The 21,764-nt window shown below is 45.0% G+C and overlaps 2 protein-coding genes across 4 annotated transcripts in view; one reads left to right on the forward strand and one right to left on the reverse strand.

Annotated features, from left to right (window-relative positions):
* The first annotated feature begins 3 nt into the window (after positions 1-3).
* Positions 4-13,755, forward strand: smash (smallish). Of its 2 annotated transcripts, XM_089563383.1 has the most exons (6): positions 4-481; positions 562-754; positions 3,650-4,072; positions 9,350-9,770; positions 13,234-13,398; positions 13,478-13,755. In XM_089563383.1, exons 3-6 carry the CDS (start codon positions 3,797-3,799, stop codon positions 13,501-13,503), a joined length of 888 nt encoding a protein of 295 aa, XP_089419509.1. In that variant the 5' UTR covers positions 4-481; positions 562-754; positions 3,650-3,796; the 3' UTR covers positions 13,504-13,755. The 2 variants fall into 2 exon arrangements, with proteins under 2 accessions (XP_089419509.1, XP_089419502.1); XM_089563376.1 differs by having other exon boundaries at positions 4-754.
* LOC149370885 (ran GTPase-activating protein 1-like) overlaps positions 13,392-21,764 on the reverse strand; it is a 47,381-nt gene continuing 39,008 nt past the window's right edge. For both annotated transcript variants that reach the window (XM_089563365.1, XM_089563369.1), the window contains 2 exons: positions 15,127-15,257; positions 13,392-13,610 (listed from right to left, as the gene is read on the reverse strand). In XM_089563365.1, the coding sequence (XP_089419491.1) occupies positions 13,529-13,610; positions 15,127-15,257 (213 nt within the window). In that variant the 3' untranslated portion in view covers positions 13,392-13,528. The remainder of the gene's footprint in view (positions 13,611-15,126; positions 15,258-21,764) is intronic.

Consider the following 21,764-nt stretch of genomic DNA (forward strand, 5'->3'; position numbering starts at 1 on the left):
TTACTTGCCCGCGTGTTTTGTTTTGTTTCGATCTGCCCGTCTCAAGCGTATTATTTGTTGCGGTTTAGTTAAATCGGGCCAAACGCTGCGCGTGCAGGAAGTTTCTTTTATTCTTTTGCTGCAGTCCATATTAAATTGCCCAATCAACAGAGCATGATTACTGCTTCATTAGCGTTTCAGCCAACGACAAAAAGAAACCGGAGGAACACCGAATACCGGCCACTCCTTCGCCTACTTTCCTCGCGTTTGACACCGCAGGGCTAATCGTTTCACTTCGGCGGCGCGCTGTCAGGTACCGATAAGCCGTAGTTACGTGCGTGCCGTGCGAGTAAACAAATAAAAAGATGAAACCGGTGCGCCGACGGAAGCAAGAGCACGGCGCAGTTGAGCGGGGCAGCAGGGTGCCCCGAGGCCTCCCATAATGCGCCGGTGGAGAGTTGAGGAGGGTGGGCCGGTTTTGGACGCGGAACACAATAAAATGGTACGGAAGAAGAAGTCGGCGAATGGGCCCAATCGCGATTCTTTGATAGGATGAGTGCTACTCTCGATGTTTTCCCGCAGTGGATACAACCGGGCGCGCAACGCTTGTTGGAACTCGGTGACGACGCGCCAAGAACAATATAGTGACGGAAAAGGAGGCAGTGCTCGCTGGTGTGCCTATATCGGGTGTCGGACGGGTAGATGACCCACACCAACGCGACCACAACACGGTCCCTGCGCCAAGCGGCTGGCTGTGTGTGAGGGGCTTCTGAAGGTGAGTGCGCTCTGGAATTACTCACTGTTCTAAGAACTTCGAAATCATTTCAGCATCTTCGTTTTTCTTTGACCGAGCTTTGGTTTCTGTTCAAAACGACAGCTTTAGAGAAGCGGTTCATGCTGGCATTCCGGTGTATACGCGCTTACAACAGTTTTCGCATTGTGGCGCGTATGTCGCGCAAACTTTTGTACGCAAATTCTTGGATATCGCGTGCGTTCTGTTTGTTGTGGTGTTATACCACACGCTAGCGAAAGCGACGGTTGTGAGGAAATGTTTGTGCGGCGTGCTCTCGAGTTCGACAAACCGGCATGATAAATAACTTCCGTGTTTCCGCTGCGTAGCATCTGCTTTTACCGTCGTTAGTAGTTCTGGCTGCTGCACGAAACAATAACGCAGCTGTAAGAGAACAACTTCAGCGTCCTGAGGCACTGGTAGAATCTTCGGCGAGGTCTCGTCGGTGTGCATTGAACCAAATAAACGAGTGGCTATGAGAACCGTGCGTTCACTTCCGCGTTCTATCATTGTAACAAACCGGATTGTCTACTTCACACGCGTTCGAAATGGCGCGATTAACACCGCCAATTAACCTACATGCGAAGTCAGGAACTTGGCGTCCACCGCAACAATTCCAAGCCGAAAGGAGATGTGCGATTCTGCTGCTCGATGCCGGTCGGGAAAAAGTTTTCGCTTTTCTTGCGCTGCCGCGGCGCTTTCAAAGGTTATAAATCGTGCGGTGCCTTGAAATGCACTTTAACGGCCCTTTTTGTACTACTAGTGTACGAAGCCATCCTATTTGCAAACATTGGCTGCGTACAGCTCGTAGCTCCAGTTCGACTAGACAGGTAGTTATGTGCCTTGCAGCTTACAGATAGGCGCACTAAGCAGCTTCGCACATCTCTTCGCAGTCTTTGGTCGCATTTCATAGGTGCGGACTACGATAAACTTGGCAGTACCCTCCTGAGATCTAGGGTGTGCATTGACTCTCATGTTTCTTTTTGCAATGTTTAGGATATCATGGTTTCGGCCTCATAAAACATAACTGAAATGCTTGCTAGAAAACAGCGCAAGTGGTAAAGATAGTCGAGCAAGAGCTTTTTACAGCACTGAACCTCCTTCTATGGCTACCATGCCTGCGATTTTGTTGTCCCATATATTGGGCAAATTTTTCCTTACCGGGTACAGGGAGGATATTCCGAGAGTTATGTTTATTGTGCAAGATGTGTTAATTCCTGTCCACTACATAGGCTAGTGTCCACATATTCAAAGGTGCCATAGCAGAATGGTAGATGAGTGTCTAGGGGCCTCTACCTGGTTCTTTTGAACAGCAGTATCAATGCAGGTCTTGCAGTGAAATATCAATGCAGGTCTTGCAGTGAAATGGAAATATTTGAACCAAGATTTTGAAAATTCACCGCAGCTCATGAGGAGTTTTGGTGCGCATTCTTGGAAATAAGTCTGAATTGCTGGAGCACCCAATGCATTATCGGTTTTATCTGCAGGCAATAACTTCAGTATGACTGACAAACATGCCATTGACTTGTGACTGAAGCTCACCAGTTTTTAGAAGATTTCAAGGACAAGCTAGTTGGGGTCCATTTGTGTTTTTGAAAACCTAGTGCTAAGGGAACACAACACTAGGAAAAGGTGTTGACCGAACATGCTCTGACTTGAAGAACTTTTATTCAAGTCTGAAAATATATAAAAAGTAAACAGTGAAAAATGTGCATAGAAAACACCTTAACAGGATCATTATAATCAATGGAGACATTTGAATTCACACGATGTAAGGCAGCAGGCAGATGATGGCTGATAATTTTTTTGTTTTAAAACTTTGAGAGCCTCTAAAATTTAGTGTGCTAATTTGTCTTTGTACCTGAGATGAGAGTATTCGAGAATAATGGCTTATTACCCCCATGTGTTGCAATGAGCTGACATGCTAAAAAATCAAGCTTGTAAACTTTTATATCTAGTCTGATAATGATGACCCCTCAGTTTTGCTTGTTTGTTTGTTTGTTTTAGTTTTTATTTCCTCCTTTCAGATACATTTTCAAACTTAAATATAAGCCAGTGCATGTCCTGTGAACTTCTTTTCTTTCTTAGCACCGTTTTTTTCCTTACTGAACTTTTTTCGCGAGAGAGAGGTCATCACCTTCATAGTGAAATGGAAAGCTGTAGCATTTTTGATGCAAAAGAAATAAAAAATGTGCAGTTGACTTACATTATTAACTCGGATTTCTTTGGTACTTCACGACTCATGCCTTTCAGTAAAGCATGCGATTCATTTAGCTGTCATTTGCATCAGAAATGCTACAGGTTCCTACTTCACTATGAAGGTTATGACCTCTCTCTCGCAAAAAATGTGCATTAAGGAAAAAACGGTGCTAAGAAAGTAGAGAAGTTCACAGGACACACATGGACAGAGGATGGAAAGAGTCACGTATGTCATAATGAAAAATATTTTTGTGAGCAAGTGAAATACATTTGGCCTCAAAAAAATATATATTTTAATGTCAAATATATATTTGAATTAGTATCTGAATGCTACTGTACCTTTCACTTTTGGGTCTTCGATAAACGATTTGCCCTTGTTCCTAGTGTTTGCTGCTGCAGACCTATGATAGGCTGGAAACCCAATGCAGTCTCGCCATGTGTCAGCAATACTTTGATTTGAGCTAGTTGGTTGTAGCATGACATGTTTACGCAAAAGGCATACTGGCGCTAAAAGACGGAGACAACACACGCAAGACAGGACTGGTGCCAATCCTGTCGTGTGTGTGTTGTCGCCGTCTTTTAGCGCCCATACACTTTCTGTGTAAACCACGTCTTGCCATGTGTCCTTGTGCATGCATAACTGACGATCAGATTTTCAAAGCGCATCTGCATCGCTTTCAGTGTGCTACTTCCCAGAAGCGAGAGTAACCACTTCAGAGACTCTCAACGTATGCCAAGTCCCCACAGCCTGAACCCGAGGCGTATCAGCATCCTCTGTGCCAGGGCTGGCACTGGTGGTTGACGCCGCGGGCATGGGTGTCAGCTGCTATGGCAGGTGGCTACCGTTACTCGGCTGCACTGGACAAAACCTACATGGAGCAGCAGCGTTGGGCGCCACCCAGCATCCAGACCGCACCCGTGCGCACCGTGCCCATCATTCGGGCTACGCCAGCGCCCAGTGCCTCTGACCCTCTTCGCTTCATAAAGACCGGACAGGCGCCCCTGGGTCTCAAGGCCCGCGAGCAACTCCAGGCCCACGAAAGCAAGGTTCGCAAGCAGCAGCAGCACGCCAAGGTCGACGAGCAGGAGGAACAGTGGCAGACGGCAAGTGGCACTTGGTTTTAATACTTTCACCCTTTTAATTCAGCTTAGCTGTGTGATGTCAGTGCATGCTGACAACTTCCAAATGGTCGAAATTAATCTGGTGCTCTCCACGACTCCGCCTCTCACAGTCTATGGGCCGGTTTAGGGTGTTAAGCCTCTCATACCTTATGACACATTTGTTAGGTTGGGGCTGATGAGTCATCATCAGCCTGACTATGGCTTCTGCAGGACAAAGGCCTCTCCTATATCTCTCCAATTAACCCTGTCCTAGCAGACTTCTTAATCTAATCTGCCCTTGTAACTTTCTGCGAGCCCCGCTATGCTTTCCTTCTCTTGGAATCCAGTTCATTACTTTTAAGGACTATCCGTTATCTTGCCTTCGCTTTACATGCCCTGCCCAAGTCCATTTCTTCCTCTTGATTTCGACTAGACTGTCATTAACCCATTTTTGATTTTTGATTCCTGATCCTTTCTTCCCTCTTCCTGTCTCTTAATGTTACACCTATCATTTTTTTTTTCCACAGCTCGCTGCACTGTCCTTAACTTAAGTTGAACCCTTTTCGCTAGCCTCCACGTTTCTGCCCCATAGGTGAGTACCGGTAAGACGATACAGTATGGTATATTTTTGGCAATACCAGCATTGATGTTCCATCATCTTTAGAGGGGAACCAGTAATGAATTAGCCTCTTTGTTGAGGGGAACAACTCTTGTCACTGCCGTCGTAAACAGCAGCAGTAGCTGATGAAAGTGTCATTCTGCACCTCTTGCCATTTTTGCTGGCTTCAGTCGCTTCAGTGTACCCTCAGCAAGCAGTGGTTCATTGTCTATGCTGTTCTTTACAACAATCTCTTGCCGCTTTCACCCCCTTCTCTATAATTTCCCTCGCAGTGCACTTTAGGTGCCTGCTGTAAGTATTGTGCCTTTCCCTTCTCATGGCCACTCCTCCTCCTTACATCAGTGCAGGTAGGATGCCAGCACTAACCAGGTCCTTTATACGGCAGTAGAGAGATACTCGCAAGTGCTTCATAGAAACGAGCCACATCTAGCCACAGTTAGCCACATGTGTAGGCTCATGCATGTCTCCTGAGGAAAGTGGACTGTGGTTACCATAGAGTTTCTTACTATTACCTAGAGGGAAAGCTGGCAAGCCGTCTATGGGAGTTTGCATAGAGGCCCCTCGTGACCACTTCAGCCACCATGGGTGCTCAAAGCATCATGGGGCGGTGAGCTACCGACTACAGAACTACAACTTTTGGCCAAAAAAATAATTCAAAAATAAACGCTATTCGATAATGAAGAATGTCCTAGCATTCAATATTTTGTCTGTAAATTGCAACAAACGAGTAGAAAAGCATGTAAATGCAAAGTTTGCCAAAAACAAGAGGTGGCTAGTTCTATTGGCCAAGTGATGAACACTAAAAAAACTAACATTTCGTAATTAAAAGGTGCACTTTTAAAAGTAAATATCTTTTCAAAAAAAATTTTGTTGCTTAGAAACGTTAAGAGGTTTTTTAATGGAATTTCGGAAGAGTAAAACCTTTTATTGGCGCCATGTGTCGTCGCGTTTCCACTACTCTGGCTTTTGCACACTGCGTTCGCACCAAAGTCGTCTCTGCGCACACGCAAACAGCGTTTTAGGAATGAAAAATCTTAGTAATGACACTCAGTGTTCCTGAAAAACTACGACTGTCCCGCAACAAGTAGCTCACCGCCTCATGATGCTTTGAGCGTCCATGTTGGCTGAAGTGCAGCGCCGCCAGCTTTCCCTCTAGGTAATAGTAAGAAATTCTATGGTGGTTACATAAACCTCTACATAGCAGGCTGAGCTTCAAGAAAGCTCAGAGCAGGGACCGCGTGCATATTAGGTACTTGTGAAGTAGCGTTACAATGTATGCTGACATAGCATCATTCACTTTGTCACATGCTCCTCTGCTGGAATGCACAGGTGACTTCAGAAGTTTTCAGTGCATAGAAGCCACAAAAAAGTTTATTTTTATCGCTGCCTCGAATCCCGGCCTGATGTTGAGGAGTGAGAGACTTGCTAGGAAGTGTAGAACACGCCCTTTATTCTGTGGCTGGGAGCTTAAATTGCCTAGAAGGTAAGGTTTTTTATGACTTACATGTTGCATAAACTTGAGCAAGCATGACTTTGTACCTTTAAAATATTTGCTACCCAAGTTAAGGTTTTATAGAAAGAGATGCAAAGGGCAACAATGGATTGCCAGCGCTGTGCAATATCCTTTTCTCTGCTGTTTGTTGAGATTTACGATTAGTTCCTGTTGGTGTTGTTCAGTTCTCAAAATGTGTACTGCTGCAACCGTTGAAGCTCCGTCCATTTTCAAGGCATTGGCAGTCGTGGCAGCCCCCTTGAAAGTAGAACCGCTCCCTTGTAGTCATTGCTTAGCACTGATCTGGCTCCAGAGCGGCAGTCCATATCATACCGTATTTGCTGAAAATGGGGCAGATGGAAATGGTTGTAATGTATGCATACCAGGGATTACAATGTTTGCCCATGTGTGACAGTTGTGTTAATGTGTTTCTGACAAGTCACAGCAATTTGCTACTCGAAGAAGCCACACATTCTAGTCCAGAGGCTAATTTTCCTGTTTCTTGCGCCTTGACCTATGTTTGCAAATGCTATGCAAGGGGGCCCTTTTCACCTATGAAAATACTCATCAGCGCTTGTAATTATTAGGGCTGTTGTAAAAGGGTTAGATGGTTGCGGTGGACACTGGTGCAGAAACAAGCGATTTCAAATCCCTCTTTTTGTACACCGAGCAAAAGAAATGTAAACTAAACATACATTGTGTACACTGAAACATCATGTGAACAGACCGGAGGGGTCCTATAGAAAAGGTTGACTTGACTGAAGTTTGTATGAGGTTCCAGAACACAAACCAAAAAAGGAAAAAGAAATGAGTGTTCGTGTCTTGTTCCTTCTTTGTTTCGCGCTATGAAACCTCAGGTCTATTACCAACTAGTCCTCACCCTCATCCTTCTGAAGTTTGCATTAAGCAGCTTCAAATTTTGACTCCATTTGTCATACTTTATGTTGCCAGGCATATCTTCACAACTTACGTGGGTTGGGTGATAAGTCTTGCTCCTAAATGCTGTGCGGCTGCCTATGCAGTGAATAAACTGTCGGCAGAATATAAAAAGAAATCTGAAAGTGAGAGCATGACCTGGGCACAAAAGAATTTCGCTCCCCTTGTAAAATTTGATGGCCTCTGCGAGGAAGACCATGATGGCAGTGTTGGGATGAGGGTGATGTTTGATGAATGATCACATACCGCAGAGAACTTCAATAACAGGGACTTATTGTGCCCAAGTGCTGGCTTGATAGCATGAGGTCATTGAAGAAAAATGTAAAAAAAAAATGAGCTTCGCTGCTTCATTGCACTGCCCTAGCCCACTTTGCAAAGGATAGGGACGCTGGGCAAGATGTAGGCTTGATGGGCGGCCCCAGTGACTTTTCTCTGTTTCGATATTTGAAGAAGCACTAGCAAGGACTAAAATTTAGTAATGGTCATGAGCTCATGGAGGTAATCTGGTGCTATTTCCATGGGTGTGACTGAAGTTTATTCTGTTCGAAGGTCAGAGAGCACTTGTAAGTGATGTGAAGTGAATCAAGCTTGAAAGGGACAGAATTGAAAAAAAGAAATTTTTTCATGGTGGTAGGATTTCTGCTTCTATGTTAGGTTTACAGCTTGCTGAATGTCCATTTTGTCAGTAGAAGACATGTTCACATCAAGTTGCGCATATTCCATAGATATTCCAGCGTTTTCTTGAAATGTCACTGTTATGTCTGTAAAATACACGGTGATGGCTGCAAATATGCATGCCAACTGTATGCATAATTCATTTCGTTTTACCGAGTGTGCTGCTAATTTCACCACCAACAACTTCGGTTATGCTTACTGCATTTCCAGTGAATGTGCATAATGGACACATCCACTGTTTCGGTTGTTAGTTTGTAAGTTTTTCCTAATGCATTAACTCACAAGCTTTTTGAGAAAAATAAGTGCTTTCATGGCATCGGCAAATATGGTGCTTTACCACAGATACATACCATGCGAATATGCCAGAAAAGGGACATTCGAGAGTTGTACCCAAGTTTTCGTTTCGGATTTGTGGCGGATGTTAAAATAAACCATGTAGAAACTAAAACTGATTTAGTTCTTCGTTGTATGACAGTAGACTGTTATCGTTTATGTAACTTCGTTTATTGCAAGATACAAGAAACAGTCAAACTGTTCGTTAGGAGGGGAGCAAGAGCTCGAGAAATTACATGCTCATCGTTGGGGCTCCCCGATCGTTCTGCTCTTTTCCCATGCCCCTCCAGACAGAACAGCTCTCCGCCCATCTCAACCTTTGGCCCCTCTCCCCTCGGGTTCCCAGAGTCCCATCGCCCGAGGGGAGCTGCTGCCGGCCATAAACAAGCGAGAGGTGTCTGGTTTTCGTCTCGGGAGGCGGGCTTAAGAGAATGACATACAAAAGACACACAGGGTAAACATGAAAAGAAAACGTAGTTTTAACAAACCAATTGTGGGTATTTTGAAAGTTGAACCTTTAATAAGCAGCTCACGGCATTCATAGCTGAGAGCTAATTGTCATGGTATAATGTTATGATTATCAGTTTTAAATATAGAAGTGATGCTAGCATGGTTTCAAACAAATTCTGCATGTATGTAAATAGTGTATGGTGCTGTCTTTCTTGTGCTATCCGTTGTACTGCATTTGTGTCGACTGGGGTTAAGCTTGTTTTGTGCGCCCAAACGTGCAAAATGATTAGCTTCTCCTTTTCAAGTTCATCACCCTATTAACGCCCAAGCACTGTCATCAGAAACATGGAGGCTAACAAAGAGGGTTCAGTTTAAGTTAAGGACAACACAGCGAGCTATGAAAATAAAAATGATAGGTGTAACGTTAAGAGATCAGAAGCGGGCGGAGTGGATGAGGGAACAAACGCGGGTTAATGACATCCTAGTCGAAATCAAGAGGAAGAAATGCGCTTGGGCAGGGCATGTAATGCGAAGGCAAGATAACCGCTGGTCCTTAAGGGTAATGGAGTGGATTCCAAGAGAAGGCAAACATAGCAGGGGGCGGCAGAAAGTTAGGTGGGCGGATGAGATTAAGAAGTTTGTGGGGATACGGTGGCCGCAACAGGCAAAGGACCGGGTTAATTGGAGAGACATGGGAGAGGCCTTTGCCCTGCAGTGGGCGTAGTCAGGTTGATGATGATGACTGTCATCTGTTTATCGTGTTGACACTCTGCAGAACCTTGACGAGTGGAAGAGCCGGCGGAGGAAGGCATCTGAACGAGCATTCCAGAGAGTGCAGGATGCCAAGCAGCTTTTCCCAGACGAGGAGCGCCGCAACAGAGAACAAGAACGAGAGCCGACGCTGACAACCAGCACCAAGCTGCTGTCCGAGTACAGCACGCGAGAAGACTTTGTGCCTCCTCCGAGCGCCAAGACAGTCCACACGACGGCTGCCATCCGTCCAGCTTTGAAAGGCCCCAAACCGCCCGTGCCTCCCAAGCCAATGACGGAGCCCAGGAGAAGGGAGCTTTCGCCCGGTGGTGACCCCGGTGGTGATCCCGGTGGGCAAGACTCTGGGAGACAGGCTGGTGCCGCTACCGAGGCCACTCTGTCCGTCAGTGGTCGCAAGCTTTGTTCACACTGCAGCCAGCCCCTAGGCAAGTTTGTATTAGTGTGCTTTTCAAACAGTGCGTTATCTACACAAGGGACCACTACACATCTGGTTCATCCTGCAAATCCAGAACAAAGAATGCATAAAATTCTGCAGGAAACATAACATACAAAATAACTGTGTGGCTATTCTTGAACCATGGCTTGCATACTCCAAATGTTCCTTCATTGAAATCGAAGGTGGGTGTTGCATTCAATGTCAGGTAGTGATTAGTGTTCTCTGTTCTCTTAACTTGAAGAATGGCCGCCGCGGTGGCTCAGTGGTTATGGTGCTCGGCTGCTAGCCCGAAAGACGTGGGTTCGATCCCGGCCGCGGCGGTTGAATTTCTTTGGAGGAGAAATTCTAGATCCCTGTGCGATGTCAGTGCGCGTTAAAGAACCCCAGGTGGTTGAAATTTCCGGAGCCCTCCACTACGGCGTCCCTCATAGCCTTAGTCGCTTTGGGACATTAAACCCCATAAACCAACTAAACCAACCTTAACTTGAAGAATGGTGCTTGTTCACCACAATGCTTACAAAGCGACTGAAGGATCTCTTCAATGATGCCACACCCTGTACACAACCCAGTCCCTACTGTGTCGACTGTACTCACAAACAGGACACAGCTCTACAAAAATTTGACATCCACGTGCTACTCACGTTCGTGGATAGACTTACCATGGAGAGGAAGAAAAACTTTTTGCTTAGCTAGTTGGTGCTTCATTTTCTCAGATAACAATAAAAGTGTCCACAAGTGAGGCACATGGGACAACATCCGTCCTGTGTGTCCCACTAGTGAATTTTTTTTTTGCAACAAGTTGTTACCCATGAGACGAAGCCCCCAGAATGGATGCTGGGCGTTACTTGAAACTAAAAATATTTTTTCTGCTGTCCCTCTATAGTACTTGGACAAGAAAAAAATCTATACTATACAAGTTGTTAGTGATGGCATGGCTCAAGAATTCTGTCTGGTAACTTGGATGCTTACTAAACACATATCGTTGGTTTAGAAAAGAAACACCAGGAATTGCCTTTATTTCCACTCTAATTGCCCAATTGTGCACAAATAATTTGTTTTCAGTATGTATTATGAAGTTTTTAATTTTGTCTGCCTTGTACAAAGGCAGACTGCTACTATAACCGTTTGTTTATTAAAAATGACGTCACTATAAACGAAATAATACATTATGGAAGGCCATTTGGTACTGCTGTTTCACTTTACTATACCTACATTTTTACTATGCATGAGTTTACTATTGCAAGATTGTACCGTGTCAAGCATCTTTATCGTAGCGAATTTTAAAAATTGTCCTTCTTCAACTGCTTGCTGTGGTGAAGCTGTGCACGGAGCTTGCTTATTGTGTAAGTTTGACAGCGGTACTTACCTGGCTTGGCAGCACATGATGCAAGCCTGTAGTCATTCCCGTAAGAGTCCGCACCTCTGCAGAGGACACGTGAAGCAGGCACCCTTCGGTGGAAACCTGGCACCGCCTGCTTTCGGTTCCGCGATCTCGGCGTAGACAATTCTGAGCTTGTGTCATGCACAGCCGAATGAGGTACCGTCAAACTTACCTCAATATGCAAACTCTGCGCTCAGTTCCCACTCAAACAAGCCAGTGGATTAGGCAGGAAAACTTTACAGTAAAGTCGGTACGATTAAGATGCACAGCACTGTACTGTATGATTAATACTGCTTTCGAAGCATGCCACTCTTCCCATAGAAGAGTGCGAACATGTGGTCACCAGAGACACCATGTTTGGCGCACAACTTGCTTAAGCGGATGGTGGAGCAAGCATGTCAAGGCATCAGCAGAACTTCGTTCCTTGCCAGATGCTAGCTTTCAAGAGAATTTAAATGATTTATTTAATCACATTCCCATCATTCTGTCAGTCCTGCTGATGTCTGCAACAGCAACATGAATAGAATATGGCTGCTGACAAAATTCCGCAAAAAATCATCAGAGCTGCGCAGACTCAGAAAACTACTAGCCCTAGCCATGCTCCAGAGATTAAAATTGTAATGTGGTCCTTTTGTGTAGGTTCACCTCAACAGGCCTTTGGGGGGGGCCTCATGGTCTCAAAAACCTTTGGACACCTTTTACTTTTAAAGCTAATCTGGGTAATATATGCTTGCAGAAATTGAGTGGAATGAAGGACTGTGAAGTGGTGAAAAGATGGCACATTTCGGAAAACACAGGGTGAGGTCCAAAAGCAAAATAAAGAAAAGCGCAGTGAAACTACAACAAGTGGAAAAGCATACGAGTGCTGCCTGTTGCTGCTTCCCAGCAAAACCTGAATTGTTTAGTGTGCGTCGCTGAAGCCCTAAGATTGTCTCATCTCCAAGGGTGACTGCGGTCTCTTTATCTTGGCACACTCGCCAAACATGCATCATGTATACTTCTGCCCTGGTTACAGCCAGCTGCAACGGCAACATTGTAGTGTTTCAGGTGCTCACACGGCCATGTTAGCCTGTTAGCCACATTGTGCATGAGCCTTGTTTTTGTGAACTCTGCTGTGAGCAGGGCACGAGCCCAAGAGAGTGTGTGGGCTTGGATAGAGAGCATCAGGTACCTGCCAAGCTGATGAACAGGTGTCAGGGATCTGGCAGTATAAAGGCAGGATGCAATCATTCATGTTTGCATGCATCAGCATTCGCTTTAAGGGGGGACACTGGGCTTGAAAAGAAAATTTTATTAATTCAGTCATAGTTATGAAATTTTCAGTGCACATGTATTTTTGTGCGCTGATTCTAGATATGTCATTTAATTTCATGTAAAACAATTCCTTGAGCACTTATGCACTTTATATGCTAGTATTTTGCGGAGAGTTTTGAAGAAAATTTGCTGCAGGAAACTTGCTGAAATGTATGCCATTGGGTTCTCTTGACACCAAGGAATACAATAAGGGTGAAATTGCCTTCCTGCCTATCATAGAACTTAGGTTATAGAGTTTTGAAGTTGTCGCTTCAGAAATGAGAAGGAAAGTGTGTATTCCTGTTTCTGAAGTGGCAGCTTCAGTACCCTATTAGTCAAGTTCTATGAGAGCCAGGATGTTAATTTTACCCTTATTGTATTCCTCGGTGTCAAGAGAACCCAATGGCATACATTTGAGCGAGTTTCCTGGAGCAAATGTTCTTGAAAACTCTCCGCAAAATACTAGCATAAAAAGTGCACAAGTGCTCAAGGAATTGTTTTACATGAAATTAAATGGCATATCTAGAATCAGCGCACAAAAATACATGTGCCCTGAAAATTTCATAACTATGACTAAATTAATAACATTTTCTTTTCAAGACCAGTGTCCCCTCTTAAGGTAGTATCCAAAACACACACAGATTAGATGGAACTGAACGGATCTGCGAGCATGTGGAAGAAGGCAGTTACATCGAATAATGTAAAGCAATGGCAATAGCAGGACACTGTTTTGTGCACGTGCCCTCAAGTGGACAATCCTCTTCCTTCGTTTCTGCAGGTCATGGTGCTGCCATGGTCATAGAGAGCCTTCAGCTGCTGTACCACCTGGCCTGTTTCCGGTGCTGCGTGTGCCAGGCACCCTTGGGCAACGGACTGTGCGGCACTGACGTCCGCGTCCGCAACACAAAGCTTCACTGCACCGACTGCTACAGCAACGACGAGGGTAAAAACATGCGACTTTAATGCCTTTTGAGAGTGCCAACTGGTGCACCCTGTCACGTTCTCTGCTCTTTGGTACGCAGCGGGAGTGAAGCTGAGCAGGGTCTGATTGGCCACACGTCCTCCTGCGCCGATCACGCCTGGTACAATACTTGCATCAGCCGATGCCTCGCCTTGGCAGCTGACCCCGACGTGCAAGTGCTGAGCTGCTGGGGCCTGCAAGTGCGCAAAAAGAGCCAACAGCTGTCAATGCATTTTTTTTTAAATATATATAATGCATATATATTTTGTATGTAGAAGATACAGTCGACCTCGGCAGCTGTTTTATATCGCATGCAATAAAGCTCGTAGCCAAAGAGAATTGCTGTGGATTATTTGGTCTCATATGCCTCGACTCTGCTATTTCATGCGGACAACAAGTATGCAAAAGGGAATTCCACAGCAGTATGAGCTTGAGCTAACATGATGTGACAACAAAAAACAAAGAGCGCCAACGAAAGCACATGTACTGGCAGCACCGATACTCCATCTTTGTAGTTTTTTCCCTAATTTAACTTGCACAACCCTCGCACAGGCTAAACTTTTTCAACGTGGTAGTGCACTTTGAAGCAGGACTCTGTGCTTCGGAGTGAATTTTTCGTCGTTGTTACTGCGTTTCTGCAGTGTGTTCACTGGTCACAGATGCAGCAACGAGCTTTCGTTTAGTCTTATCTTGCCTACAGCAAAATCCATGAGCGATAAATTTGTTTTACTTTTTCTTTCCACTAACAATTCTGCCCCTCCTAGGCCTGCAGAAGAACGCAGATTTGTTAATAAAAATGGTCTCTGTTCTAAAAATCAGCTGAAGTTATTGTAGCATCTCTGTTTGCATACATTGCACTAAAAGTGCAGATGCTGGTTTAATATCTCAAACCAACTTGTGCTATGAGGGGCACCGTAGTAGAGGGCTTCGGATAATTTCGATCGCCTGGGGTTCTCTAATGTGCACTGACATCGCACAGCACACGAGCCTCTAGCATTTTACGTCCATCAAAATGGAACCGCAGCAGCCAGGATTGAACCCGCATCTTTCAGGTCAGCAGCGCCATAACCACTGAGCCACCGCGGCGGCCACAACGTGCAGATGTGACAAGCAGTGTACCATCCCACAAAATGCAAAAAAACTGCCTGATGTTGCTTCATTCCTCTTTTCCAAACAAATGCATATGCTGCAAGCAGATGACAATGCGTGCAGGAGCACGCTTAATGCGCACTCCTGATTGGCTGAGGAGGTCTCTAGCTTTCACGACGGTGCTGCAAGGAAGTTATGAGATAGAGTATAGTGGCGAGGAATATATATACAAGAAATACGAACAAGCTCTGCTGAGTTTCAAGGCTTGGGAACCTTAACCACACAGTGCGGTATGAACGCAGCCACAACAAGGAACCCAACACAAGGCTTAGAGTTAAGGCCCCACTTAGCATCAGTGTGGCAAACCACTGACCCTGAAGTCGCTAGTCACTTCTTTCCACTTTTATAGTTTTGTGGGGCACAATCCCACACCACCATTGTCTGGCGGTGCTCAGGAACAATGTGGTTTTTTTCAGTTTCTCCACAGAATCTCCAAGTGGCCGGAGCATGCCAACAACAGACGGTTTCCCACATAGCCCCTTCACTGCTTTTAGCACAACGCTATGTCTGATAAGTTACGGTAGCACAAACAACAAGATGCAACGTGTGGTAATTACGTACTTGGACAGGAACGCCTGCAGGGCCTCCCTGGTGGAGGAGAGGAAGTACTCCTTGGGGACCAGGTCTGCCAGAATGACCATGGCACCTTCCCTGGTTGCCTGTGACCAGTTCACCTTCTGGTCCTTCTCAGCCTGCGACAGGATCAACGCACAGTGCAGCAAGAGATCAGTGAAGGTGTAGGCAGCTACGACTAGCTTGCTTCCAGTGCCAATCACAGAGAAGACAGGGACGAAGAACTTGCTTCACGTTCATAATAACTAGCATGATATGCTGAAGCTCATTTTCACTATACTCCGTTTTATACATAGCAGTCAATGCAGCGAAGGCTGCGGCGCCTGTTCGCGCTCCTCGTCCGCATCGTAATGTAGTGCGTCGAAAGTTTGGTTTGGTTTGGTTTATGGGGTTTAACGTCCCAAAGCGACTAAGGCTATGAGAGACACCGTAGTGGAGGGCTCCGGAAATTTCGACCACCTGGGGTTCTTTAACATGCACTGACATCGCACAGTACACGGGCCTCTAGAATTTCTCCTCCAAAGAAATTCCAGCCGCCGCGGCCGGGATTGAACCCGCGTCTTTCGGCTCAGCAGTCGAGCACCATAACCGCTGAGCCACTGCGGCGGCAGTGCATCGAAAGTGAAAAGAGTAATGAACTTAAAAATAAAGTAAATGTTGGTCGATATTGTAGTATAATAATAAAAGTTTTTATATTGCAAAAAAAGTGCTTTTTCTTTTATGTTCTTCAAGACAGAGTACCTTAGTTTTCTGTTTTTTTTTTTGTTTTTTTTTTTCCGGCTCCTTCTGTATCAGGTTTTCGCAGCTAGCTAACCAGCCTGTGATGTCGTCTGCTTTCGTCTTTCGGTTTCTGAGTCTGAGAAAATGGCACCGCTATCTCCTACTCGCTCGTTTTCTTCGCCCACTGCGGCTTCAAAAACATCTCCTGCTCGCCTATGCTCCAAGCTGGTCGTCTCCGAAAATTTCGAAAGACTGCAAGCAGCTGATTGTCAACGTTTACTCTAGCGTAAGTAAGCGCTTCCCAGAGAAGACTGTGTGAAGTTCTCGAAACTGTGGGCGAGATGGCCGGGGTGAGCCCTCGGACAGTTGCGAGGTTCAATAAAGAAGGTCTCTCTACTGGAATAAGACCACCGCAAAAACGACCTAGCAAGGTGACAATATCTAGCTCTCGCAGTGTTAAATATGACAGCTTTGCACTCAACGCCATCCGACTCAAGTTACATCGTATGTATGCCTGCCTTTTCCCTTCGAAACAAGTAAACAGCGCTGTGTTTTTCAAAGTAGGTATTAGAGTTTGAGAGTCTCGAGTTTCTACCTAATGAATCTTTTAAGAAAAATTAAAAAAATTAATAAAAAACCGAGCCAAGCCGGGAGTCGAACCTTGGCCCCTTTTAAAATGAACAGACAGGTGCGCGCTTCGTACCACTCAGCCACGACGCGCGGCGGCCGGATACATTTTGCTTGTTTTTTGCAGCGGACTACTTTCGTACCTTTGGCAGCGTTGACTGCTATGAATGAAACGGAGTATAGTGACAAACACCACATTCAAATTGGGATGAGTAAGTGGAGGTCTCGAGCTATATATGCAGGGGACTACTATATAAGAGCCATTAAAGAAGTATCCTGCAGACCCTGCACAAGAGACGAGTACCTAGCGGAAAGAACTAAAAATCTGCCAAGTTTTGTTTAGCATATTAGTAGTGTTCAAAACTTTCTTTCCCCAAGGAAACCCAACGCATGATGTTTCATGAGCGAGGCACCTGCTTTCATTTTTTTTTTTGGGGCACACCAGAGACTATGAATTGAGGGGGAAAGGAGGATTGTCATTTTTAATTGCCGATATCTTTGGCGTTACTGAAGCTAGCTCAAAAATTATTGCAGAGAAATGACCAGTGATGAAACACATATAGCTTGCCTACTTTACTTAAACTCGGTAAATATTGCTTCCTAGTCCCTTTAAGCAGAATGTGGCAAACAATGCTCTTTTAGTCTGCATGAGCTCATTTCCATGTTATTCTGGGCAACTTTTGCTGATGTTTTGCTTTCCAGTGGTTGGGTTGCACAGTCCTTTCAACTTGAATGGAGTTTAAATATACGTTTCATTCCTAAGATCTAACCTTTCTAGTCCAATTTTGTAGCACCTCATACCTTTCGAGAGTAGTACTAGTACAAATATTTTCTAGAACCACATACTTCTGTTTCCTTGCTCGGGCTTTATTTCCTTTAGGTCAAATTAAGACAGATTTTGAGTTGTCATAATCCAGGTTTTTTTTTTTTTTGTCACTGTTCGCAGCGAAAATAACAAGTTTGGTTTGGTTTGTGGGGTTTAACGTCCCAAAGCGACTAAGGCTATGAGAGACGCCGTAGTGAAGGGCTCCGGAAATTTCGACCACCTGGGGTTCTTTAACGTGCACTGACATCGCACAGTACACGGGCCTCTAGAATTTCTCCTCCAAAGAAATTCTAGCCGCCGCGGCCGGGATCGAACCCGCGTCTTTTGGGTCAGCAGCCGAGCACCATAGCCACTGAGCCACCGCGGCGGCGAAAATAACAAGTCTTGGCACAATTATTTGTGTGGGACACAAAATGCTCTATTTTTTACTCCAATGTTTCTTTTCCTTCCTTATCTATTAGAACTATTTTGTCACACACGTTACTATCTCCATGTGCAGCACTTCCACATCTGTGCTAGAGCTTCCTGAGAGAAGCTTTGGAGCAGGGCACTACCAGCATGGGAAGCCAGTGATGCCAATAAAACATCCCATAAGTACCTGTGTTCTGGCTTCTTGAGGTTCTAGAACACACTTTTTCAGCTTATCCACAGCATTAAAGGTGCACTGAAGAGGAATCTGAACTCGTCTTTTTGCCACGGGAACTCAATCTGCACGTTCCGAGCATTCTTAGAAACTGCGATTTATTGCCCTGTGTGGCTGATTTTCCTAATTAAATCGAATTAACGTCCGGATCCCGCCTTTTTTTTTAAATTCTCCCTCGTACGGTGGGCGGAGTCGACCAACGCGTGGAGTGCCTTTCAGCCAGTCTCGCGGCGGCTTGCCGCTCTGCCATCGGCGGAGTAATACGTAGTAGTCCGTAGAAGCAAATAGTCTGCGCGTATTTTTATTTCTGCGGGCTTATTTTGCGGCTATATTATCTGCGAATGAAACTATTTATTCACGGAAACCTAAAAAACAAAATAAAGCGAAAGCAAAGCCGCCACGGGACTGGGTGAAAGGCACTCCACGCGTTGGCTGACTCCGCCCACCGTACGAGGGAGAATTAAAAAAAAAAAGGCGGGAGCCGGACGTTAATTCGGTTTAATTAGGAAAATCAGCCACACAGGGCAATAAATCGCAGTTTCTAAGAATGCTCGGAACGTGTAGATTGAGTTCCCGCGGCAAAAAGAGTTCAGATTCCTCTTCACTGCACCTTTAAGCATTAAGAGGTTTAAATGTTTGCCAGTTAAGCAGAAAGACCTCGTCAGAAATAAATTCAAGGCATCCGTTAATTTCCACGCAGCATCATGAGCTCTGTGCACTGGCAAACTGCACTTTATTTCAAGGTGCAGAAATCGGTACAAACTAGACTTTAACTCAAAACAAAGGATCCTAGTGTGCTTACTCAACCATGCCTTTTGAGTAGGGGCGTGCAAATAACGGTTTTTTGGTTCTAAGTGAATTCGTAGTGAACAGTAGCTTCCTTGGAATAATTTCGAAGTGAATGCATTCCAAATACTTCTGGCATATAAAAAAAGGCAAAATGGCGCAATAAGCTTTTTCAAAATCGCCCATTTTTCTAACACACAAGGCCACCGCATGAAAAAAAAAAAAAAGTGCATTGAACCTTTTTCACGCTCGTCGGAGCTGCACCAAAGTTTTTCAAGAATTTCCATCGAAAATTGGGGGAGTCTGCCTACGTGTGGAGAGGACATATTTGTGGAGTGCGAGGCCTATCAGTGGGACTTCCGACTGCTGCTCTTAAGGGGGGACGAGGGTCTTAAAACTCACCTTTTTATTTGTGGCTAGAATCTCATGAAATTTTGCACACAGATGTGTTTTTCTCTTCTGATTCGAAAAATGTAATCATAACTTAGCTGGTTGTCTTAGATCAAAAGTTATCTTGAAATATAGAGTGTAAGTAGGTAATTTCTTACGCAGCTTTAATAAACTTTCTCATTGCATTCTGTTGCTTTTAATTACATGAATTGATAGCCAGCAAATTCCCATACCCGATGCCATTCTTACTTTTTTTGTTTAGGCCACGTATTAATAACATTTTACAATTAGCTTAATGAGTTGCAGTGTCAAATACTGCGACCTTTTACTCTAGACACAGTATATCAGGATGACATGCCTTTAGAGAAAAACGAAGAATGTCACCGGGTATGGGAACTCTCTGGCTATCAATTCATGTAATTAAAAGCAACAAAATGCAATGAGAATGTTCACTAAAGCTGCTTATGAAATGACCTATTACATTCTAGACTTTTCAAGATTTAAGACCACCAGCTCAATTATAATTACATATTGGGAATCACAAGAGAAAAACACATCTGTGTGCAAAATTTCATGAGATTCTAGCCATAAATAAACAAGTTAGTTTTAAGACCCTGGTCCCCCCTTAACTGCCATTGCATCATTGTGCAGCTGTTGCTTTTAATACTCCATGGACACGTGCTATGTGTAAGCACTGCACACCCAGCACCACTCCACGTCGGGCGTTGGAAAGAAGCACCCATCTCCACCTGTCTTGTCCCAGCTCCCCTTCGTGCTTGCGCTGTCGCACTTAATTAGTGAATTTCATGCGGAGAAGAGTGGTTGTAGCAGCTACAGTCAGCTCAGAATCGTCCCACGAAAGCATGGGCAGAGTCAGGTACACATCTGGGCGCCCTGGTTGTGCACATACGTACTCGCCCCTGCAGCCGTGCACATGTGCACAGCGGCTCCTGCACATGAGCAATGTGTACGCCTAGTAAGTGTCCATGTAGCCGGGGCTTTGGCTGCACATGCGCCATGTTGCCATCCCGCCGGAGCTACGCAGAACTGAAGCCACACAAAACAAACGCTCGGGAAACATTATTCGCTCGAGATAAATACTCCCGGATTTTGAATACCAAACATTTGGTATGAATCAAATATTCGCACACCCCTACATTTAGGAAAAGAATGAGCAGGGTGTGAGCGTGTTCTGCTCCACCAAAGATTATAACACTTGGCTTTGATAAGCTAACATCCCATTTCGAAGCATATTCCTCGGATGCTTTCAATTTTGAAATTATACCATACATATCCTCAAGACTAAGAAAAATTTTACAATGTTTATGCTTGTTGCATGAATCGTGAAATTTGGTGAGCTAGTGTAAATGTAAATTTAAAAAAAATGATCTCTGCTTTCTTGAACCCTATGTTCAAGGTATGGTCCAGGTGCTAACATACGTTCCCTTATCACAACTTATGATCCCTATCCAGATGCACACCCTCTGTGGCTTTGGCAGAGAGGACACCTCTCCCTTTATTTATGCAGCATGGTGCAAATGTTTTCAATTTTTGTGTATGAAATGTGCGGGCCCACCCAAACATTTGACAAACTTGGCCAATTCACACATTGCATGCACTGTGCAGCTCATCAAATATGGCCTAGCCAGTTTCTGAACAATAGCATACATCAGCTACCAAATGTCAGGTCAGCTGATGCCTGTCTTTCATCAAGGAACATATGCAGGCAGAAAGCTGGACCAAGCAGTGCTGCTGAATGGTAGAGGTGACGTGAGAGGGGGCACATAATGAATTACACAACACGGCAGGTCCCTGGTTAAACACCAAGGCTTTCACAGAGGGTGCAGACATGCTATAGAGCCACTTTCAATGAAAAGAAACATTCGCAGGACACTTGTACTCAATTTCACTTGAGTCCGCGTTTGTAAGAATGTGTACAGAGGCTGTGAATAGCTTTGTAATCGGTCGTACACTTCTAGTTTGAACACGGCTCCGGGCGGCCGGCGCTCCGCGCAGCGCCTCTCTCGGTCGCCTGGGTAACTAGCGCGCAGGCGCAGTGGAATCCATAGGCGTGGCTTTCGCCGCGTCGTTTGCTACAGCGCGCCAGCGTTGCCGGGTTAAACTCGCCTTGCGGTCAAGAGCACTTATGCACTGAGCTCGCAAAGCGTCTGACGCAGCAGCTTAGAAGCACAGCACCTGCGCGTGGTCGAGAGCTGCATCAGCTAAGGCTTTTCCTTATCGTTCCTTCTTGCAATCAACACTTATCATTGAGCTGATACGGTGAAAGACTTCGTCCAAGTGGGAGTTCAAGCGGTTTACTCTGAGGCCACCACCATTACTTAGCTGCAATATTTTATCATTTGAAGATATTCATCCACAGCAGCCACAATAAGCCGGCGGCTCACGGGTGGTTTCATATGCTCAAGTGCCGCACCGCAGTACGTTGCCAGTGGTAAATTATGTTTACTGGCAATACAAGTGCAGGTTAGGCGAAATTTTCTTGATTCTTTAGCTTAACACAGAAGGGGCTAAGTTGCTAGGGAGTTTCCAGAATTTGTTAAAATAACGCCTGAACATTTCGCACATTGATGCACTCATCTGGAAATGATTTTCAATGGTCTCTACGCAGGCCTT

The sequence above is a fragment of the Amblyomma mixtum genome, chromosome 1 (genome assembly GCF_055824585.1).
Source record: "Amblyomma mixtum isolate Tamu chromosome 1, ASM5582458v1, whole genome shotgun sequence".
Classification (NCBI taxonomy): Eukaryota; Metazoa; Arthropoda; class Arachnida; order Ixodida; family Ixodidae; genus Amblyomma; species Amblyomma mixtum.

Excerpts from the sequence above, each read along its gene's own strand:
- smash (XM_089563376.1), top strand. The coding sequence starts at position 3,797 with ATGGCAGGTGGCTACCGTTACTCGGCTGCACTGGACAAAACCTACATG. Across the intron at positions 4,073-9,349 it reads AGGAGGAACAGTGGCAGACG|AACCTTGACGAGTGGAAGAG; the intron begins GCAAGTGGCACT and ends GACACTCTGCAG. Across the intron at positions 13,399-13,477 it reads CTGCTACAGCAACGACGAGG|CGGGAGTGAAGCTGAGCAGG; the intron begins GTAAAAACATGC and ends TTTGGTACGCAG.